General features: G+C 45.2%; 1 protein-coding gene across 2 annotated transcripts in view; it reads right to left on the bottom strand.

Moving 5' to 3' along the window:
- Positions 1-8,898: 8,898 nt before the first annotated feature.
- Positions 8,899-23,711, bottom strand: part of TNFRSF11A (TNF receptor superfamily member 11a) — a 28,443-nt gene continuing 13,630 nt past the window's right edge. The window contains exons 4-10 of one of the 2 annotated variants that reach the window (XM_040073582.2): positions 23,439-23,582; positions 22,240-22,333; positions 21,800-21,894; positions 20,863-20,970; positions 19,039-19,091; positions 16,579-17,431; positions 8,899-12,394 (exon numbers count right to left, since the gene is read on the bottom strand). In XM_040073582.2, coding sequence (XP_039929516.1) covers positions 12,015-12,394; positions 16,579-17,431; positions 19,039-19,091; positions 20,863-20,970; positions 21,800-21,894; positions 22,240-22,333; positions 23,439-23,582 — 1,727 coding nt within the window. In that variant the 3' untranslated portion in view covers positions 8,899-12,014. The remainder of the gene's footprint in view (positions 12,395-16,578; positions 17,432-19,038; positions 19,092-20,862; positions 20,971-21,799; positions 21,895-22,239; positions 22,334-23,438; positions 23,583-23,711) is intronic. The other variant, XM_040073591.2, reaches the window with a different exon arrangement.

The following is a 23,711-nucleotide window of genomic DNA, read 5'->3' as shown; positions in this document are numbered from 1 at the left end:
ATTACAAGTTGTGTGGGTAACCAGAGCCCTAGGAGTTCACCTAAATTAACTGATAGAGAATTCATCTCTTTCCGTGTAAATGCAAATGGGACTAAGCAGCAAGACCTTCTGAAAACACAGCGACCTTGTCTGAAACTTTAGAAAAATTCCAAACTTTTTCCACCCAGCAGACAACATAGTTCCAGGACCTTTCAACAGCAGTGTTGCAAGCTCACCTTTGCAGTCTGCTGTTCCGACTCTGTTAGCGGGGGGGTGTATGAAATGGGAGGGCGGGTAGAGGAATGGTGTCCCAACACCACAGCTTGGCACAGAGGAGCAAGTCATTGTTCTGGGGGACATGATCCACCAGAATACTGGTGCATCCCTTTATGCTAAACAGGAGTGTGTATATGTTAAATAGAAAACAGAGAGGCAATCTGAAGTCAGACAGAAATTACTCAGAAGTCAAATAGCTTTTTACCTGTGGAGAAGTTCCCTTTTGACAAGTCATACCCATCTTTAGAGCTTTATTCCCTGTAAAACTGTTGGAGGCTATTGCCTCACTGTCACCAAATAGCCTGTTAATGTTGCAGCCACTGAGGCAGCTGTGGAGGACTAGCAAGGGCAGATTCCCTGCTGTGGTCAGGGGGAGTAAAAGGGCTGCTGGCAAAGCAGGTGCTTGTGGGAGGAGCTGGAGGAAACATCATGGCTTCTACTCAGAATGTAAAATACGGGCTTCAATTTTGTGAGGCCTTTCCGAGAGCATTTCTCCACACATGTGCCATTATTTATGTGTGGTCCAGTCACACAAGGAGTGCTTCTAGGTGCAGAACCCCTAATGATTCCAATGGGAAAGTCGTATTTGGGCTGCTTGCAGAATCGAGTCCTATGTTGCCCATAACATCTTTGTTACTTTGACAGCCTTCGGAGGGGCTAAGCTGCTCAAATCAGACATCCCTTTCAGGAGGGAAAAGAGACCCTTCAAGTCTTGCTCTTTGCAGACACAGTCTGAAAAGTGCCATTGATTCTTTTCTCTGTAGCAGAACCACAATTACTTAATTTGTAGCCACTGGAGCCTACAGCAAAAACTTTTGAGAAATGAAGCCAAGATTTTCACAGCTGACTTGAAACCTAGAATGAGGACAGGTAGAAGATGACCTAAGTCTACTCCAAGTGGAGTGAACAAGGTCCATCCGTCCTAGTGGGATGAGGGTTTAAGCCCTCTCAAGGAGCAGGGTGAAGTAAGGCTATACCCTCAAGATTAGGCTCCTCTTTATAGTGCCATACAGAGTGGTTTGAACTCTACACACCTTTGGTCATTCTCTGATATTCGAGACATTAAACCCTGCTTTAGTCTACACATGCAGAAGAGCAGCCTGGGCTTTGTGTGATAGGACCTACCTGCGTTTTATAGGACTGGATTATTGAGACTGGGTTGAACACAAAGGAACCAAGCAGACTCCTCCATGGCCACTAAGATTCTGAGGCTCACCAGCCCCCCCCGTGAGACACCAAATGCTTCACCTCAGGTGAGTCAAGAAGCAGGAAAAGATGTTCAGCCAGAAAATGTTTCTGGTACTTTTGTCTTTAAACCTGTATGCATGTAACTTTGGGAAAAACAGAAAAAAATTCTTTCACAATTTATGCTTTTTCTTTAGAGTTGTATACCATGTATTTCCTATATACTATTAATATTACTTATCAGCATCGCAATACAACATGCACTCTTTAACCAACCATGCAATGCCTCTGCTTTGTTAAAAACAAGCCCAAATCTCTTTGTGTTGTTTTTGATAAAGTTTGAATCTGTTCACAAATATTCTACTATTTTTTAACAGTGTGTGATTACTACTAGTGCAATGAAAGACTAGCAGGATATTACTAGGCTGCCAATATTTGCTTTAAAAATGTAACATTTTGTAGTAGCTGTGTTACATTTCCATGTCTTTTTTTTTGGCTGCAATATGTAGTCCTTGTTCATAAATTTACAGTCTTATATGAATGTTTTCCATTTTAGTGTATATATATATACACATAAATATATATATATATACATACTCTTCCAGGTAAGCTAGATTTTAGCCATACATCATATTTTACAGAAATGGCAATGGGATAAAAACCACACAAATGTATTCCATCTTTAAAACCCAAAGTGTCATCATTCAGACTCAAAAGTGCAGAGGTTACAGTAGTTATAAAAGGAATATTTTCATTTGTGCTGAGTTTATTAAGCAGAATGCAGTTCTTATGTCAGGAACATAGGCCTGGGTCAGATTCAGCAGGCAAAAAAATACTTTCACATAGTAATTTTCAATAGAGTAAATTTTAAGGGATCTTTTTCTCTATTAAGAAAGGGGTCGTCTTTTTTTTTTTTTTTTTTTTTTTTTTTTTTTTTTTTCCCCCCAGAATTTGTACTCTCAAAGGCAGCTCAGAAATGAGAAGACTTCTAGGAAATTATTTCAAATGGAGGCAACTCTGGTCCCAGTACAACAAGAATCAGATAAGAAAGCTTTAATTCTAGTACAAAATAGTCTTTGACTTCAAAGGTTTAATTTCTAGCTGGCACAGGACCAATAAAACCAATAATTTCCTCTTTAGATTTTGTTTTCTACTAATTGAATGGCTGTTCTTGTAAAGCATGCTAGTGAGTGGCACACAGTGCTGGCTGCAGGCCAGCTCGCTGAGCTCCTGAGTTTATCCATTTGAAAAAATACATAATTATGTGCATTGTGTGCACGGAGCCCAAGGTCCCACTGACTTTGTAAGCTGATAAGATCTCATTTTAAGACCATCAGCATCTGTTCATAAGTTATTATTCCTCCCATTCAGATTTTCGTCATGTATTTGTTGTGACTGTTTATCTTTGTCGGCTAAGGGTTTCAAAGCAGCTTCAGGGATTTAGATACATTTTCCATTTTGAGTCCATATTTACATTTCCTTGAAGAACCCTGGTCATCCTATTTATAGACTTTTGTTAAGCTCCGTGACAGCAATCCCATGGGCTTTATACATTTCACTTAAGGATTGGTCAATCGGTGACACGGGCTAAAATATGTATTTAAAAAGCACAGGAATAGTACATTCTCTTTCTATACAGTGGCCTGAAAATGAGACTACAGTCTTGAACCATGGCAGTGGTGACCTAATTTAGACATCAGGAAGAATTATTTAGCCATAGATGAAGTGGCACATAGCACTATGTCGCCACAGGATGCTGCAGTGCTTCCATATTCAAAAGCAGTGTGGCCAGCAGGTCAAGGGAGGTGATTCTGTCCCTCTACTCCACCCTGGTGAGACCCCTCCTGGAGTGGACCCCACTCTTTGGGGTCCCCAGCAGGAGGGAAGGACATTGACCTGTTGGAGCAAGTCCAGAGGAGGCCACCAAGACGATCAGAGGGCTGGAGCACCTCTCCTATGAGGAAAGGCTGAGAGAGTTTGGGTTATTCAGCCTGGAGAAGAAAAGGCTTTGGGGTGACCCAGTTGTGGCCTTCCAGTACCTAAGGGAGCCTACAAGAAAAATGGAGGGGGACTTTTTACAAGAGCATGTGGTGCCAGGACAAGGGAGAATGGATTTAAACAGAGTAGGTAAAGGTTAGATATTAGGAAAAAATTCTTCACTGTGATGGCGGTGAGACACTGGAACTGATTTCTTAGATAAATTGTGGAGGCCCCATCTCTGGAAGTGTTCCAGGCCAGGTTGGATGAGCCTCTGAGCAACCTGGTCTAGTGGAAGGTGTCCCTGTCCATAGCAGGGGGCTTGAAACTAGGTGACCTTTACGGGCCCTTCCAACCCAAGCTGTTCTCTGCTTCTATGACTCTAAGGGTAGGTGATACGGCATTTCACGTACAGCAGTGTCTCCTTTCAGGCTGGCTCTGCAGGCCCCTCTGGCCCTGTGACTCTGCAGTTTCATACAGCCCGCAGGCAAAGAGCTGCCCGGGGCTGAGGCGAGGACGGCTGAGGGCACCGAGCGCAGGGACGCCCCGCCAGGGGCTGAGGGCTGTCGGCCGGGCTCCGCTGGCTGCGCCTCGCTGCGCTGCCCGGACAGCAAGGAAGCTTTCCTCCCTGGCTGCTGGGAGAAGCCGTGCCCGGGGGAAACAGCAGTCTCTGGAGAGAGGGGCTGGCTGCCAAGCGCGCCTTCCCCTCGGCCCCGCTCCGGCCGCCGCCGCCGCCGCCTCCTGAGGGCACGGCTGCCCAGCGGCGCCACCGCGCGGCCCCGCGGGACACGGCGGGACGGGGCCGGCACGGACCGCCCGGGCGCGGGCTGACACACAGACAGACGCGCTGATCGACAGACAGACGGAGATGCCGACGGCGTCACATGCACCTACCCGACAGCAAAAAGCGATCTGCCTTATTTTTCCATGCAGCGCCGTCAGGTTAAAAGCGTCTGCTCCGAACGCGCGCTGAAGTTGTCGCACACGTGACGCTGGATCCCTTCAGGAGAGCCGGCCTCCACAAGCATTCTTCGTGCGCGCTGGTGGCATGGGACACACGCCACACCGGGAATTCTAAGTTTCCATTTTGATCACATTGCTCAAACATGAGAATGAGTCACCCACCGTACTGAAAACCACGACCTTTGTATTTACACCGAAAAAGGAATGGTAAGCTTAGGAAAGGGAAAGAAAACTAGAGGGAAAGAAAAATCCCAAACCCATAAAACACCCAAACCCAGGCGTATCTTTGCTCTTTGAAACACAGTCGGCTGATGTTATTCACACGCAAGTTAAAGAAGTTGTGGCTGTGATTGGGTTTGTTTAGTGTATCTGCATGAACTCCAAGGGAATCATTTCAACAGCTCTGCAGTCCCTGCGGCAGGCATATTCTGGTCATGACAAAGCAGGGCAAAGCTTTTTGTGTCCATTCATCCAGTAAAGGAACCATGTGAGATATTTTACTTAGAAATAGAGTCCATCTTAAATTTAGAGCAATCCTGTCCCTCAGCCATCCTCACCAACGCACAATTATCCTGCAAGGGGAAAAAATGCTGCCATGGAAGAGTTGTTACTGCCAAAGTAACCAAAACAAGAAGATCCAAAAGGAAACAAGACTTATAAGACTTTTAAAAATTATTATTGGGACAGAATTCTTGAGTGTGTTTTTCCATCTCCTCCTCAGTAAGAACAAAAAAAACCCGAAACTGATTTCTAGTATATTTTTCATCAACAAACCACCAGCTGCAGCATTTCCAAGAGAGCAGACAGAAGTGTAGTGTGGTGGACCCAAATGGGACCTGTCAAAGAACATGACTTTGAAGAGAACAGACCCAAAGGGTATCAATATTTAAATATAGTAGGCCAGTCTGAGTGAGAAAACCCAAGAATTTAAGCGTTTTTTTTTTTTTTTTTTAAAAAAATATCTCTGTAATACTTGGACCATCCCTTCAGTCAAAGGGGACAAAATCCTTGCAATGATTGTTTTGCGTAAGTGAAGACAATGTACTGGACAGGTTTCTAACGTATCCCTGAAGTGTGGCCCAGGCAGCAGACAGGTTGGATCTATGGGGTGTGGATGAAAAGAATACGGATTGCAGGAAACATTTATGAGCGGCCTGCTGAGACAATCATTAGAGCTGCTTGCATCCATCTCATTCTCCAATACATTCAAAGAGTGTTCTCAGAAGAAAATTTGGCCGTGCACCAGTGGGCAGCTGCATTTTTAAGTGGAAACCCTTGTTAAATTAAAATTTTCTGTTATAGCATGAGCTCTACCATCTGTTGTCTAGCTCATTTATGACCAGCTAAGCTTGCAAAAAACCCAACAAAGAACTGAAATGATGCAAAAGGCAAATGTCCCTGGGGAAACGGTTTTGTATTTCCTACAGAGAGCAAGAACTTTTGTGCTTGAGTGGCACCTGTAACACTAAAAGAGAGATAGATGAATGACAAAAAACACCAGAGAGAATAAAGAAAGTAAGTTGCTTCCTAAGGATATGTAATTGAGAACTGTAATTGCAGGCCTGCATGCTAAAAAAACCCTTCTAAATACTCATTTGAGGTGCTTCAAATAATTGAGACTTTGTATAAATAGCTTTCCATTATAATCCAGTGATGATCAATAGGAACAGGCTGTTGATGCAGTCTGAAATGGTTTGTCCTCATGTGCTGCTTATGGCAAATTCAGTTCATTTTGTATTCACTGATTTTTTCTGAGAGAGACACGCAGGGCTGATTTCATCTGATGGAAACCTTGGATGAGTTGACAGCTGCTTCTTCCCCTGCAGGACAGAGGAGACTGAGGTCTCATCGAATAACACCTGGTACTGGATTACCAGGAATGACAAAGCCTCTAGGATAATGCTGGCCACGCTGCCATTTCCAGCAGCAGCAAGTTGCTGTCTTCTTCCCACACCTCTACAGGGCAGTGGGAAGAGGGAACACATCTCTCAGCCTCTGCTCCTCACACCAGCTCCAGCCCTTGCCTCTCACCCTCCCCTTTTTACAGGTGGGAAATTTGAAGGCCCATTCCCAGGCACAAGATCAAGTTTATTGACCTATAACCAGACAAAGGCACAACAGTGGAGAACTTGGTGAAATGTTAGGTTTTTCTATCATTTTAGAAACCAGCTAAGGAAATAGTTCTATTAGAAAAAGCAACAGCTTTCAAGCTTTTGAGGGAAAATAGAAAAGGTGGAAGAAGAGGAATTATACTCTACGTACTGGTGGTTTGAGGACATGGGCAAGAGGACAGATCAGCTGTGTGTCTTTGGGTCAAAATCAGAGGAGTTGCCATCAAGGAAGTGCTTGTGGTAGGTGTCTGCTATGGAATACCTGATGTGGGAACACATAAAATCTTCTAACAGTTGAAGACTGGCAGTGGCAGCCTTGGCTGCACTGACAAGATTATTTTAAGGAGTGTGAAGAAGGTGAGTAGCACAGAAAAGCACCAGACCTTCATAAGAGCAGAGCTCACCTTCCTCAGGGAGCTGTCAGGAGCTATCCCAGAAGTCTGCCTTGAAAGCCACAGGTGTTCAGGAGCATTGGGAGACTTTCAGACAGCATTCTCCATGCACAAGAGCAGTCCATCCACCTAAGCAGGCACAGCAAGAAACCAGCCTGGTTAAACAGTGAGATACCGAAAGAACTCAGATGCAAAAAAAGGAACATGAGAATGATGGAAAAAGGAACAGGCTTCCAAAGCCGAGTATAGAAATACCACCCAGGCATGCAGAGATGCAGAGGGAAAGGTTAAAGTCCAGTCATAGCCTGAGCTGGCAAAAGATGTCAAGAATAGCAAGAAAGTACTAACATAGCGTATTGTGTGTTAGCAAGCAGGACAAGGAGAAGGTAGGTCCATTGTTGAGTGGGGTTGGCCAGTTAGTTACAAATGACAGAGGGAGACCTGAAGATTTTCCTTTATGCCTTCTTTGCCTTGGTCTTCATGAGGAAGGTCATGCTTCCAAGTCTCTATGGAATCAATGATGAAGCAAATAACAAACTGCTGGCAGTGAGAGAGGGCTGAGTTAGCTGAGGGATGTGTTGGCTTCTCCAGTTGCCTTCTTCTTCTTCATGCCCAGAAATAGCTCCCAGTTGAGCCCACTCCATAACTTTTCAAGGTACTCAAGTGAGGTTGACTCATCTGTAATTTCCCAAATCTATTTTTTTTCCTGTTTTTGTAGATGGGTGTAATATTTGCCCTTTTCCAGTCAGCTGGGACTTCCTCCAAACTCCATGACCTGTGAAAGATGTTGCAGTGTGCCTCTGCAATAATGCTGGCAAGCCCTCCCAGCAGCCTTGGATGCATTCTGTCAAGTCCCATTGACTTGTATATGTCCCACTTGTACAGGTGATCCCAAACACTCCTGGGCTCCTTTGCTCCCCTTGGAAACCTTTCCAACAGTTTCCTGTGAAGCTGAAATAGGAGTAATTTCATATACAACCATCTGCATATATTATACAGAAATGAGAGACCACCAATAGAAACATGATGGAAGAGATCTGTCAACTTTGATGCAAGTAAAAACCAGTGCAACACCCAGAGACCAACCAAGTGGTGAGACATGCTAAGAAATGAACCAGAAGAGCAGTGGTAATCCTCAGCCAAAACAAAGAAACCATAAACCAGCTAGCCAGAAGAAGGAGAAATAAAAAAGCAGTGTTAAAACACATCTGACTGGACACTTGGGCATCCTCACCTACCGCAAGAGGATTCCTTAATGTTATGCGGTCATTGTCTTGTTCAGAAGCCAGAGAGAATTATAATAAAGCATTTATTTCACAAAGTTCATGCTTATGAATGCTCACATTTTAAAACACAACAGATGTTTAACCATGTGACAAGTCAGCTGGAAGGCCTGAAGGCAAGACTGGAGCAACGCTTGCTGCAGAAACAACACCATCATCTTGGAGGCCACAACCAACTTGGATGCCTGGCAGAAGGAAAAACCAACAACCACACTATCAAAGTGAGAGCAATGGGAAACAGGGGTATCTGCCAAGGTGCTGGAGATGTGAATTCTCCAGTCACGGTAGATTATTTTTACAGGGGCACTGCTGCCTAATGTGCATGGAGGTATCTGATAAAATGAGAGCTCTATTAAACACCTGATAAGCACAAAGACATCTTTCAGCAGAGTTCTGTTTTATGATAGACACAGGGATGTCATTGCTCAGATAGCATCAACATGATAAAAAGTAGGAGACCTGAATGGACAAGTAGAAGATACATTTTAGTGGTACTACTCCCAGGTAGCACTTACAGGCACTGTGAGCCTTGCAGAGTAACTTCCAGTCTCTGTGTGAACACGCAGCAAAGTGCACAAGTTAACAGCCATTCCTGTCTATTTTGACCTTCAATGCCACGTTGTGTTCTGTGGGGATAAGAAGGGCTGCTCCAGTGTCCCTCTTTTCCCATGGCTATAAGCAGAATTATTCCTGTCCTGCCAGGTCTGGAAGTGGCTGACTTCCAAGAACACCTAGTATATTCACCAAGGATAATTAATGTGATTTCTCAAACTAAAAGAGTTGTAAAAATGCATGCTGCGCAGGAGGAAACTTCAGGAATGAGCTGGAACCAGTGCCTAGTTCTCAGCAGTGAAGCATTACCACACCAGGTCTATGAAAGCTCCTGACTCAGTGCAGGTGCAGAATATGTATTGCAGAACATACTGTCAAAGGTAAGCACTTCTTGTTAAAACAATTCAACATATAAAAACATGTTACAAAAACGTAACTAGGAATGTAATTATAATCACATTTTGCTCTTTTTTCCTTTTCTTTAAACAGGCAGAGGCATATAATAATGTATTTTATTCTCCCTATTTATTCAAATAAAACCTTCACCTTCTCTCAAACAGGTATTTCAGATTTTTATTATCATTAATTATGTGTATTACAATAGCAGCCAGAAGCCAAATTAGTGCCCAATGCACAGGTCCCTGTTGTACAAACAGATGCTAAAAACCATTCCCAGCTCCAAACTGATGACAAATGAAATCACGAGGATAAAGAAGCCTGTTTGGGATTCTTGTTTAAGGAGTGAGGCAGAGACCCAGGGAACATGCAGCATGCTAATGGCTGTGATGTTGTTTTTTCACTTTGGAATAGACTCTGGAGGAAGAAAAATAATTGGGACTGTTGGTGCATCATGTTTCCCATATGAGACTCATTTCTTTGTGCTTGCTGATGATCCTAGTTTCAATCCTTGCTCACTAGGAACCTGAAATTCAACAGGTGAAAAATGTGTCCTCATTGAGGACACATAGTAAATTCCCATTGCCTCCCTTCAAACCAGGATTTTGAGCTGCTCTCTGGTGGCAGTTACAAACCAAGGGAAGAAAGAAGCTGCAGAAGAAGAAGACAGACCCGGGTAATTTACCCAGAGATGAGTGCAAGAATTCAGTCCTGCCTGCCCTGTAAATGGGGCTGTGGTTGGATGCTTTCCAGCAGAACTGAAGTCTTGGAGAACGCTTTCCAGAGAAAAGCAACTGAAAAAATTAGGATGAAGTGGGAAAATATCTATACCACCTTGCCTAAAGGTGATGGTGGTTCTGCTTCCTTGCCCCTATTGTACCAGTGCCTAGGGGATACAGAACTACTCCAGAAGAGAGTAGAAAGAGGCTGTAAAAGATCCAGCAGACAGAGAGCCTCAGTTACCTTCAGAGAGGCAGAGATAGCTTGGGCCATCACTGAATGGGGCACTCTACATGCCTGTCTGAATCTAGGCTGGTGTGATCTAGTTTTTTGAAGGACATGTAGAGGTGGAAGTGAGACTGGTTGCTCATTTGCCCTTTTTGCCAGTCACCCAAGAGAGAGTCTTGCACATTTGTACTGAACTTTACATCCCAGATACATAAACAATGCAGAATTATTCTCTGTAGAGGTGAAGGTGGCTAAGCCCATCTTTTTGTTTTATGCATGAGAAGCTCATCACGACACAGTGATCACCTTGCCAGCTTTACAGGTGCTCTTTCCCTGCAGAAAAGCACTACTGCAAACAGCAGCTATGCAGTGAACTCCTCAGCTTTAAAACCTTCCCAGGGAGAAGCCCTCCCAAAGAGAGACCTTTTCCATCAGGGAAGCCAAAACTACACTAGGTAAGAGATCCCTTTGCTGTCTGGCAGGAAACAGAGCACTTGCCCTCCTGAAGGCTCCGGCTGCAGATAAGATTCCTGCAGCACTTACACCTGCAGGAGAATGTCAGAAAATTATCCCTTGTCAGGAAATCATTAAAAATGTTACCTTTTTCTCTTGGGAGTTCCTTGAGACTCTATTCCCTTCATCTTTCTCTCCACCGTGGCTACTGGAGAAGGCTGCAGGATATTGGACATGAACCAAAGCCAGCTGAGTAACCAAGATTCCCTTCTAAATACAACTACTATTATTCTTTAATGCCAAACCTTTGGTCCCATTGCTCATCAGCTCTCAGTGTGACAGAGGCTACATTCTGACTTTAGCTCACACAGGCCAAGTTCTGGAAATAGGTTCATGCTACCTAAGTAAATCTCTGCCTATTAATGAAGACAGCAAAGGGAATGACAAAATTGTTTGGGCAGATGAAAGAATGAGTGTTTGACCTTGACCAAATTCTCTATCTTTGGGAAATCCCTCCGTCTCCTGTAATTCAGGAAATATCCAGAGCTGGTTGTCACAGACCCTTTCTCCACCTGCTAGCAGCTCTTTGTCTTAAACTATAGTGATGTTATTCCTGCAGCAGTGTACCAGGCACACATCACTCTCATCTCCAGAGGTTTCAACTCCTCTGGAGGGGTGCAGTAAGGCAGAGGTGAATCAGGGTCACTACAAATGCACTTTGCTCGAGATTAATCTGATATGCTTTTAAGGCATATCAGCTGTGTTTTGCATGTTATCATCTGCTTGTGGCAGCATGACACACACCTATTTATACCCACAAGTCAATAAGGGGCAGCCCAGGACCTTGGCTCTGGTGCTGATTTGGGACTGAAGTGTCTGCTTTCTTGTGGAAAGATGGGAAGGCATGATGCCACCTGCCACATCGCCACAGGGAGGCAAAGGTTGCAGCAGCACCGTGGCTTCCTTCCACCTCCAAGACCCAGCAAAATGGGCACAGCTTAGTTGCAAAGAAGAAAACCCAAGGCAGAGCTCAGGGGCCCCCATGAGTCCTTGGCCACATGGTCCCCTCTCCAGGAGCATCCTGCACACCTGGCCAGCAGGGCTCTCTTCCTCACAGAGTTCCCCAGGTCAACAGATCTTGGCTCCCTTTTGCCACTTGCCAGGGAGAGGCAGCAGGGAGTGGGGGGCAGGCAGGGAGCCCATCTCCTTGTTGGGGAGAGGAGAAAGCCCTGCTGCTCCTCCTGCAAGAAGGGGAGCGCGCCCAGCTTCACGCACGCTCCCGTCCCCATGGCCACCTCCAACCAGAGCACCACCACCACCAGCGACATGTGCGCCATGAGGGTCCTTCCAGCTGTAAAACTTCCCAGGAGACACCAGGGGCAGCAACAGTCTCCCAGTCTTTTGTGGCAGCCAGGACTTTGGCAGCACGGCAGCAGCCCCACACCCCGTCGGGGGCTGTGTGCCGCTGCCCCGGCCCGCAGCGAGGACACAACGTCCCCTCAGTTCAACACCTTCTCCGAGAAGTGTCCCAGTTTCCCCTCCTCCTGCACGGGCTGGGAGGCTTGTCCACCGCAGGACGGGCCCCGCTCCCGGGCCAGGGCTCCCCCAGGCCACCGTGGCCCCCCGCTCCCCGGGGCCGGGCAGGCGCCCTGCAGCTCCGCACACTTCTCCTTGTAGTGCTGGGCATTGCCCGCGAAAGTCTCGCAGCGGCTGAGGTTCTCCTCCTGCACGGGGCTGCCCACGTTCTCCTCGCTCGGCCCCGAGGCCGTCGCCCCCTCCTGAGAGTTTTGGCTAAGGTAGACAACAATGATGTCGCCCTTGAAATTCATTACTTGTCCACTTGAAATAAAGGTGGAGTTACTGTTTCCAGTCACATTTCCTAAGGAAGGAGGGGGGAGAAAAGAAGACACACATGATTAATATTTTCCCCTCACAAGGTGGACGCTTAGTGCAGCTGAACTTAATCTGCCGTGGTGGCTTTGTTCTTGTTCCATTATTTTTTCCCCTGTGACATAAGGATGCTCTTATAATCAATGCCTTCCACTGGACCTTTTCATTATTTCCATTTTCGTCTTCCCAGGACAGTCTGTCATGCACAAGGAGCCTGTCTGGAAGGGTTGGAAACATTTTCCCTCTGAGCTGTGACCTGGGAAGCCAGAGAGAAGGTGCCGATCTCATGTTCCCTGTGCTGCCTGATGCACAAATCTGTGTCCAATCTGCCTCTGCCTGCGGTTTGTCAGGAAATGCTAATTATTTCTGATTATGAGATTTATTTTTTCTTAAGAGTCCCAGAAATCATACTGTTTGCCAAGAGGCAATAAATCCCCAATCAATCCTACCATTTGGGTTAGATAGCAGGCTTACTGAATAAATACTGCAAGACTTAACATCAGATCACACAGACACACAGTGTCCAAACAACAGAACTTATACAATTCCGTCATATAGTCCAGATCCTCCACGTAGATACGCGCTGGCATTCACCTAGCCCCTGCACAGATTGAGCTGGATGTAGACTGACGCCGTTGAAGAGACAGAGTCTATATTATAGCAACTAAACAGAGTTATGGTTTCAGTCAGTCTGCCCGAGGTTAGAGATTTTTCAGTATAAATGCAATCTTTCTGCTATTCAAGGACTGGGCTGCTGACCTCAGTGACAGCAGGACTGGGCTCTGGGAACTAATAAACTTTACTCAGAGCAGAAAGAAAATACTGAGAACAAACTTCCAACATCAAACGAACAGGCTCGCTAAAATTTGAAAATGAAACAAACTGAAGAAACCAAGTAAACAAAATTTTCCTAGCCTGTGAACACCCTTACTAAGAAATATTTCTCCTGCTGTGCTTCACCTCATCATTACTTGCAGACTGATCTGACTTCTTTAAGCTGTTTTGTGCCTTCCTTCATTACATTCCTCAACACTTGAGACATTCCCATTTTCCTTGCAGATAAACATGGCCCAGCCCAGAGAAATGCTGTTTTTCCAGCGGCCACGGGTGACGTTTGCACACCAGCACTGGGCACTGCTCTCCAGCTGTGTGGAGTCAGGATCTGTGCCAGCTCAGAGCTGAGTCTGGGCAGCACTCGAGCATCTCTCTAATAGGCCCCCCTTAAGAAATCTTATTTATTTCACCTAAACCACTGCATTGCTAGCTCCTTGCTTTCTTTCCAAGTGCTGTTGATTAACATGAGATGTCCATAAGGGCTTTCTCTGTGGGAGATTTTCCCTGCTGGTTCTTTCCCCTGTGTTCGATTCAGTTTGGCTGTTTGCCACGAACAAAACTCTTGGGCACAATGGCAGTACAAAAATAACTGTCTGTCTTTAAGCAGATTGCCTGTCACTTGCAAAAGGTTCTGTGAAGAATGTTACCAGTGCTCAGCAAGAGATCAAAAATTTAGAAATATATGTGACAGTGGGGAGGGGAAAAAAAAAAGGCAGATTAACACATTTATAATGTTTAGCTGAATGTGGCTGGCAAACCTTCTGTGCTTTCTGAAGATACCATGCTGAAACAAAAGGATATTTAAGGCCCCAAAGCACAGAAAATGGACACAAGAGCTTCCTACACTGTGCAAGAAAAGTGCTTCCAACCTGAAAAGTATAAGGGACACATTCAGAGTGAAGGCATTGTTCTCTACAGTGTTTCAGCCTTTTGATCTCTTCAGATTATCTGATACTAATAACAAAAGCAGATTAATTTTTGTGGTACTTGTTCACTAAGAACTGGAACAACACAGGCAAATTATTTTCTCTGAGACATTTAATGGCCTCTAGGTGGTGAGAATTGTTTGTCACTGCCAAACCAGGCTGGTTTGGGATCTGCAAGTGAAAGGCTTTGCAAAACCAGTCCCAATTATGAGTCAGCTAAGTTTTCCTGCACTCATGTGTTATGCCGTAGCCTTGCACAGAACTTGAGGTGGGCTGAACTGACCCACCCTTCATGTTCTGACTGCCTCCAGGCTTGTGGGGTTTGAAGAACTGCTTGAAGGCTTACCTCCATCTCCAGTGATGACCCCTGGAAAGGGGCACCTGTCCAGAGGTTCACTTTGGTCCTCTAGGATCGTTTCACAGGAGAGACAGAGTTTACCAGTTCTGTTGTCATTTTGAGTGCTAGCGAACCAACACCAAAACTTAATGGAATTTCCCATGGTCTTTTTCTTCACATTTTTCATCCACCCTCTTTTGTACCATTTTGTTTTAGCATAACTGCGTGCAAAGCCTGGTGGTTTCAGTTGCTTTGAAAAGCTTTGCAGGAAGTTATTTTACATGCACATTTATTCCATCTGGGCATTTCACAAGGCCTAGAAAAATGACAGATGCTGATGCACCCACACGTGCAGCCCCGGCGTGGCTGGGCTGCTTTGAGTGAGGAACCTATGGCTAAGCCCTGTCCTGGTCTTCATGCTGCCAGGGGGGCATGGCCATTCTGTGGGAAGAAAAATTTCTCTGCCAGCAAGCCAGGCTACCCACAGATCAACAAACCCACGCTCTGATACTGCCCACAGCTCTGTCAGTATCCTCCCGTAGTCACGCGTAAAAATTGGCAGATTAGGAACATGGTATCTGTGCTGGGGTTTCACCAGATGGCACTATAGCACGTACATATCCAAAGGCGCAGACACAATTAAAATCCCATATAAAGAATTGTGCTGAAGATCTAAGATGGCACTTGTTAGCACAGCGCTTATATCTCAGCTCCCCCATTTGCTCTATTGCTCCTTAGTATTTTCTCTTTCTCTTTGCGTCATATTTAGAAAGAAAAGCAATACTAAATATAACTTGACTTTCTTGAGGTTCAACTTTGAGTTGTACCTCAAAAGTCCAACAAGAACAAAAAAGATAAGCTGTGTTCTCTTTAGTCCTGCTGCATTTTGTATAGACCAGACAGTAAAACTGCGTCAAGATTTCAGGAAACCGAAGCAGCACAAAGTTTCTGCTCTTCGGAAGATGAACGCTACACACTTTCAGATTCCCACATGGAATGCATGCTGAGAGAGGAAGGGCCTTCAAGTGTGTTGTTTTGGGGCTTTGGCAGACTGACAAGAATGTCTCCGTAAGACATTTTAAGGCACGACATGGTTTTAAAGAAGGGCAACAGCTTACAACTGCTGTGGGTATCACAGTAATGCTTGGATGTCCCACTCAACACTAAGGTCTCATTATGCTTGGCAGTGCACTGATACAAATAAAAATAGAGCATGCAACTTTATGAGATTATAATCTAAAATGACTAATAACACATGACAGGCAGATTGCAGACTTTCATACTGAAAAAAAGTCTGGGGAAGGAAGGTTTCACCCAGAGAGGGCGCATAACTTCCCTTCTGCTGGTTTTGCTTCAGTGATTTTTTTTCCCTGTTTTCATTTGACAATTTTGATATATTTACTCAATTAATAAATTGGTAGACAATTAGTAAACTAGTCAGTATTTCAGAGCTGTTTAAAGGGCAAAACATACATGCATGGAAAAACAGTGTCTGTATGAAACTATTTTATGTGAACGCATATATCCCAGCAAATAAAAACAAAGAGAAAGAGCTATAAGCTGAAAATTGTAGATAATCTCTTAGACCCAGTCACAGACACCAGTCTACAGCTCCAGCTGGAGCTTCACTGACCACTGTATAACTGTAACTGGACTTAAATCTAGCAGCAAAAAATAAGTGTGCACACTGGTGAATGAAAATCATCTGCCTGAGCATTATGCATCCTTCCTTAGCTCAGCTTCTAGGTCCCTATATTGTGTTCTTTCAAATTTTCTCCAGTACACACACCTGCTAGCAGAACTGCCTGGCCTCTGCAGTGACAGCCAGAAGGTGGGCTCTTGATTGCTGGTTACATCAGGGTGGGACAGTGGTCTCTTGCTGGGCTCATTTTTCTTGCAGACTTCATTACAAACCAAATGGCCTTACACTTTCAGATTTTTTTTCAGACTAGCTTCAGGGCAACTAAGTGAAAAAGCATCATTTTATTCTCCTAAATTAGATCTTCTGAATACTACTGAACTAGCAAAGAGAACAACCCTACACTAATGTGTATGGGTGAAGGCTAATGGGCTTACCAGATGCTGGAGGGAGGTCTGAAGTGCTGCTGTGTGTCCCTGAAGTGCTTCTGTGCGTCCCTGAAGTGCTTCTGTTTGTGCTCTGGTACTTCATGTTGGTACTATCTGAAGGTGCATCTTCCATACCAAGATCATTTGCTAGAGTGCTCTGACCAGCAGAGAGAGAATTCAAACCACAGGTGCACTGGGCACAAGAAGCAGTTTCTGGGGAGGTGGAGGTGCTGTCAGCCGCTGCACAACAGGGTTTGTCACACTTTTGGGGAGATTCTCTGTACAAAATGCCACACCTCACACAGATCTTCTCTGAGTCACAGTTTGTCGCAAAATGATCTGTGTCTTTGTTGCCTGTTTCCTTCGGGCAACCGTGGCCATGTTGGCAAGATTTCTGTAGAAGTTGTTCGGTGGCAACGTGTGCCCCATCTGTGTTGGAGGGAGGGTGAAAGCCTTGAGAGACTGATACATCCTCTGTGCTCCCAATACCTGAAAAGTACTGGTTCAAGCTGTCATTCTCCCCTGCCTCCACTGGTTCTGATAACGATGACACGGTTTTACTGGCAGTCTGACTGAGTAACGATAAATAATCAGTGTTATGGAGATCCTTATCCATGTATTCATCTTCCGTGGGAACTGGTGGGAATTGGTAGTCATCAGTCTCAGTCACCGCAGAAAACCCTCCTGCCTCACAAGGCTCTGTGCTGGGGCTCTCATTCCTGCAAGGAGTGTGACCAGAGGTGCAGCACGAGTTTCCAGGGACAGGAGAGCCCGAGGGGACCAGGAGACACGTGTCTTCAGAGGTCTGGGGCACAGCAGCATTTGTGATGTTTACAGTAACAAAAGCATCTCTGGGAGGTTCCTGAAAGAAATTAAAAGTAAAAATGTCACTTAACAAATAGATCGACATGAAGTTATTTTTTAGACAAAGAAGGAAAAGGCAGATCATGGTCCTTCCTCTGTGTGGAGCTGCTGAGGTTGAGTAGCGCTGCTATTATTTGAGTCTTGATGTGTAATTCTACTCTGCTGTGAAACCGTGACTGGCGATGCTGGGCTCAGCAGGTGTTCAGAATGAAATCTGGTGGCCTGGGGAGCAGTAACATTTTATCTTGTGAGACAACTATTGCTAGTATTTTTCGAGGGCACTTAGGAAGAGTTAATAAGACTAGAAGAGTGGCTGGACGGCTTACTGACTGTTAGTAAGACCCACCTAACTGCTTATTAGGTTTTGGAAACACTCCCATGTTTCTGAAGGGCTTTTGATCTGTGAAGGCCTCACTGGGGGCTGAATTTTTAATATCAGCAATGACTGAAGAAAGAATCTGGGTTGATTCAGAAGCCAGAAGCCAAAAGAAAACACGAGCAAGGTCGTATTAACCTGAATGGTTAGGACAACGAATGCAAAGGCCCACGACATCCTGTTGTCACAGTACTGGATAAAGTAAAGCGACATTTTCAGTAGCAGCTCCAAAAGAAGGGCTGGGAAATACTTCAGGGGTTTTCTTCAGTTCATACAAGTTGTGCTTTAAAGATGGGTGTTTGGGAACTGATACCTTTAATTTCTAGCATCTGTTCAGATCTTCCAGGACAGAAAAGAGAGTGTAAGTGCTGCCAGCCACTAATGGCTGTTGATTCACTCCTCTGTCCCAGAGGATCGGAGTGGCTGCCAAGGCAGGAGGCTGCATAAGACTTATGAGACAAAAGAGGAACTGCCTGCTCAGAAAGGTGGGGTTTTTTGGTATGTTTGGTTTTTCTTTTAAGCTATGAAATTTGAGTCTTTCAACAGCTAAGCTCATCACAGCTCCTAGAAGGGGTGGTGGGACACCTGAGACACCACAGTCCACATCCACGGTGTTAAGCAAGCTGTGCACATGAACTTGAACCAGTGCCACCATCTGTTTAAAGCATGGGGTTGGTGTTCTTCCAGAGCAAAAGCTTTTATTTACTTCATATTGGAATGCAAAAGCAGGGTTTGTTCCTCCCTAGAATTAAGGAGTCAAACAGCTTCTTTAGCTGAGGGCTCTGGGTTTAATGCCTTGCATGCCTGGCATTTTTGGCATGACCCAAATCCAGGTTTCTTCCCTGTGAGCACTCTGGTATGTAACAAGGGGTAAACTCAGCTGAAGCTCCTCCTACATTTAGGATTTAGAAAGGCTCGCCCCTAGGTAGCCTCAGGTGTTCTGATTAACTTTCTCATCATAAATATTAAGTAACCACAAGACCTTGATCTCTGTTAAAACTGGCTGAAACCAGAGAGCAGATTCAGAAGCTATTTGTGAATGGTGATTTCACATGTCTCACATTTACAGAAAACCAGACTGAAGAAGCCAAAGCTGCGAGCAATTTTTGAGGAACTCAAAAATTATTTCCTAGCCAAAGATTAACATGGAGTCTGCTTCAGAAGGGGTGTCAGGAATGCCATGAGGAAAACACAAAACCAAGAGAAAATGCTACCATCTTTGACTTTACCTTTGTTCCTTTTATTTGGCTGCACACTTCATTAGCCCAGTTCTGTAGATCTGCTGTAGGGAAAACAAAAGAGTAGCTGTAACATATAGCAGGCACTTAAGTTAACCACAGACCTAAACACCCACAGTCATTCACAACCCGCAATATCATATTAAATAAAACCAGCAAGCCCGTTTTTACTGCCTGTTCAAGTGTCCCAGCATCCGTCTAGCTGAGGATTCATTGTAACTGGAACAGGGATATATTTCTGTGGAACAAATGTTTCCAAGCTCCTAAAATAGACCACGGTTAAACTGTGTTCCACATCAAATGGGGTTTCTTTCCTGGTCATATGTCACACCAGGCTATGACTGGCCCAACAACGACCCGCTCACGGCAGAAATTGTCTATTTCAAGAGAAGTCACATGGATGGCCCAAAGGCCCTTCCCAGACAGGAGTGAGAAGCCTGGAGAGAAGAGGGTAAGCCACCAAAACCACAGGATGGCAGGCTCAAATATAGCATATTCCACTTCATCAGAGTATGTTTAATGGGGAAATTAATTCCAATTTCTTTGGAGCATCTCCCAAGGAAAAGCTTTAAGTCCAACATGCTTTAGGGCAACAACTGACACAGTGAGCAATTCTTGGTTTGTGCTAATAAATGCAGGAGACTTTGCAGGGCTCAAGTCCCATGTACATTTGAAGTTTATGATGGTTTTGCGTGGCTGAGGATAGATCATCTGTGCAGCCACTGCCAGCTCCCGGCAATGACTCTGTTGTTCTGATGTTGATTTACCACCAGTGCCCAGCCGGCAGGAAGGGCTCCTTCCCGAGCCTGCAGTTCTCCCAGGCTTGGGTGAGCAGGATTCCCCATGTGAAGGCAATGAGGGACTGTCACTGCATGGCAGCAGGGCAATAGAAAAGTCAAAGGAATTGCATTCCCCCCTAACCTGCTCTGCATCGCAAGTATTTGGTTTGCAAGCAGAGTCACCATTTCCTCCAGCCCATCCCAGAAATTCCAGATTTAGCACAACCCATGTTTAGTGTGGCAGAGGCAGCCTCTTTCTAAAACACAGGCTAAAATATACTTTACAAGAAGTGAGTTCTGTCTTCCTTTCCACTGCTCCCAAAACTTTTCATAAATTGCTAGCACTTGGGAAAGGAAATTATGGGAAAAGCTTCCCATGTTTAGGGGAAAAAAAATTTAATATCAACAGAACAACAGAAGCATGTCCCTCACTAAAGAGACCCAGGGCTTAACAGAGAGTGCAGGAATGTGAAGGTATTTCCATTTTATTAACAATAAACTCAGTATCCCACTGTTATCCAGTATGCCTTTGGCTAGAATTTTTCTATTTTTCTACTTTAACTATTCATTCTATTTCCTTCTAGTATTTCTTCAGTACCTCATCAGAACTTCAGCTTTCAGCTAAAAATATCACCTCCATCATATTCTCAGACACACATCAGGCCTTTGTCTTGAAATCCATATTTTAACCTGTCCAGATGCAGGTTTTTGGGTGGGAGGGAAAGGAAGGTGAAGAAGACAGGACTCCTATCTGTCCCTGCTTCCCTTCAGCCAAGGGATCAGCTGTGCCAGGTGCTGCAGAGCAGCCAGGCTGCTGCTGCCCCCCAGGACCAGCCCTCCTCCTTCCAACCACAGCCATGTCTGCCCTGAGGATGTCACACCATGGGTCAAGTGTATCCATATGGACAGACAGAGGGATGGCATAGAACCTACAGTGTTAATTCCTGAGCTTTTAAATGTGTTGGTTACCCATGAAATCAGAGTGCACAGAGAGCCCCAGTTGTCACACTCGTGAATACCATTAGCTGTGATGTACCTGTCAGCTTTTTCCCCTTCTTCTTGTAGTATACGATGAAGACGACAATGCCAATTAGTGTCACGAAAAACAAGATGACAATCAACACGTATAAGATCCTGTTTGTTCCTGCAGGGTGTAAAAAAGATAGTGCCATCAACACACAGCCTGCACTCAGCAGTATGACAATCCTTGCTCATTTTACCAGCTTTCCTGCAGGAGAGGGCTGTTTTTCCTTCCTATTTGATCTCTAGTTTCTATAATAAGAACTGTAACTCTAGCACTCATGCAGTTCTGTGACAAGCAGCCACACTGACGGTACCTGGAACCCAGACATCTCCATAAAAACCAGAATCTTGGTGTGACAGAGCAATGTTGTCCGTTCAGGCTTCTCTCAGTGTTCCCCTGCAAGCTGCCAGCAGGCCACGAGGCTGAGCTTGATCTCACTCAGGGGACAGAGGCAATACATTTAATGGAAAAAATGTCCTTTATCTCAGGTTATGATGGATCACTGCACGCCAGGCAAGCAACCTCCTTGGTACCCCTACCCACACTGGAGAAGGAAATGGAGAGTGGGCAAGAAAGGATATCTGAGAGGGATCAGGCTGGGGCTGTATCCATTGCTATAAAATAAGCAAGGAGAGGAGCTGCTAGTCTTCATACATGTAATCTGTGTGCAGGGAAAGCACATAAAAATGAACAAGCTGTAAATGTGATGGAGCCATGGATACACCATGGCTATGACAGCAATGCTGTCATGCAGTTTTAGTGGGAGGTATCAAACTCAGCTTAATGGTGGACACAGGCCCTAGAGACAGGAGCACTGTCTTGGTCTACAGCTGCTCTCCCTAGAGTCACCCACAATGAGAATGGATTAAAGCCAGCCCAAACCTCAAGTAATCACATCCCTCCTCCTCCCTGCTACATTCCACCCAACAGTCCCTACGAGGACACAAACCATCTTCTGATGGCTCAGGCATCTTCCGTTCTTTACAAACTGCATCAGACTTGTCAGTCCCAGGCACACTTTCTTCCATTCCTAGAGCTGTACAGCTAAAAAAGAAAGACAAAGAGGCTAGGTTCTCTCAAGGAAGCTTGTTGTGCCTCCTACACTTATGCAGAGCAGTACTTTCTGTTGTAAAATACGACATTTGTCCACCCCTAAGAACCTCAGATACTTTGTTTTCAGCTCAGCAGTTCTGTTGTCACTGCTCTCTCTTGTTCTCCTATAAGGAGAATTCAAGCTTCAGCCTGACAATGCCTTCATCACTGCACAGCCAACACTGATGCTCTGTGTGCTCTACAGGCAACCTGGAACACCCTGCTGAGAGATGCTTTTGCCCAAGCTCTCCCTGCCTTCTGGCTGGTGTGGTCCTTTTACAACACCCAGGGACTTACTTGGTCCAGGATTTACACTCGTCGGTGGATGAAGAGACCTTTGAGAAGAAGCCTCTGGGACATGGTATGCACATTGTGTCCCTGTCTTGTTGCACTGTGTGTAGGAAGGAAAAATGTCATAGATGAGTTTCTGTGGGTTCCTTCCAAGTGAGAGGAAGGTGACTATTCTCCCCGTCCTCCCACTCCACTCTCCCCCAACAATCCCCCTAAAAGCTTTCATAAAGAGTGGGATCTTAGGTTGTATTAGGGCACGTAAGCCTCACCTGAGCACTTTTCTACGTGATCAAAATGAGAAATGACCAGGAGCCATTTGTGTTATTTATCGTAAAATAACACTCAGCTGTTACATCCTTCCCCTTCTATTTATTCCTTCATGAAGATGCAGTGTCACAGACAGTGACACTGACTGGTATTGTCACTTCTATGAAGCCACAGTAAACAAAATGCTGTATCAGGACTTGTTAGGCTGGAGAAGAAACAGCAACTGTCCTCCGGACACATGAAGCATTTTTTCCCCCATTACTTTACTACTTGCTGCTTTTTTGGGGTTCCTTATGCCTGATGCAGCTGTTCCCAGTGCTCACTACACCTCTGAACTTAACTGTCTGTCTTCCCACAAAACACCCGCATGTTGTTTTAATTACACTTAAGAGTAAATTAAATGTCTGTAATAAACCTCTGCACTACTAGCCATCCAAAGCAGAGTACTTGCTAAAAGAGAATACATGAGCTACCTGAAAAGTGTTAATCACTTTTAACTTGTTTGTAACATTAAAAAATGGCAAGGCAAAGTCATTGCACAAAGCCAGATTGCAACTCTGACCTCAGGATCAACCCTCAGAAGAGTGCTTCTCTGAATACAGGAGCAGCGCATGACCTAGTGACTCACAGTCAGACACCTCAGCAAGCATTAGAAATGTACTGGACACCTTGCAACTACTGCCACGTCCACGTGAGGTCTCGCAGAAGTCACTTGATCCAAGATACTATTTGAACTACGGAGGCAGAGGCCTTCAAAATGTGAGTAGTCCAGGAGGATTATATGTGGTAGTTATGACAACTCAGACATGCATCTTCTGTTGACAGATGTCTGAGGGTCTAAAGGACCCTCTCCAATGTCACAACCCACACAACGCCAGCCTCGTCCAGCAGGCCTGAGCTGGACTTTTCACTTTGTACATCCCCTTTCTGTATCTTACCAGGAGGCTTGACTCCGAGCCCAGGAGCACACACGGTATTTCGCTGACAGCAGTCACAGTCCTCGTTCCAGTGGTAGCCCATCGTACAAGCACACTGCCGCTGGAACGTGCTGTTTCCTGGGTTCACTTCTCTCAAGGCCTTCCCTGAAAGAGAAAGCAGATGAAAGTAAAAATCCCTCTGATAGCAAGCCTCAAGCTTCTGAACCTCCTGTTCTACCTACTTGCTTTGCCTGAATGGCAGATGCAAAACCATTCAAGTTAGAGGAAATGGTG

This window comes from Hirundo rustica, chromosome 1, assembly GCF_015227805.2.
Source record: "Hirundo rustica isolate bHirRus1 chromosome 1, bHirRus1.pri.v3, whole genome shotgun sequence".
Taxonomy (NCBI): domain Eukaryota; kingdom Metazoa; phylum Chordata; class Aves; order Passeriformes; family Hirundinidae; genus Hirundo; species Hirundo rustica.
This window is presented reverse-complemented; position numbering and strand designations above follow the sequence as displayed.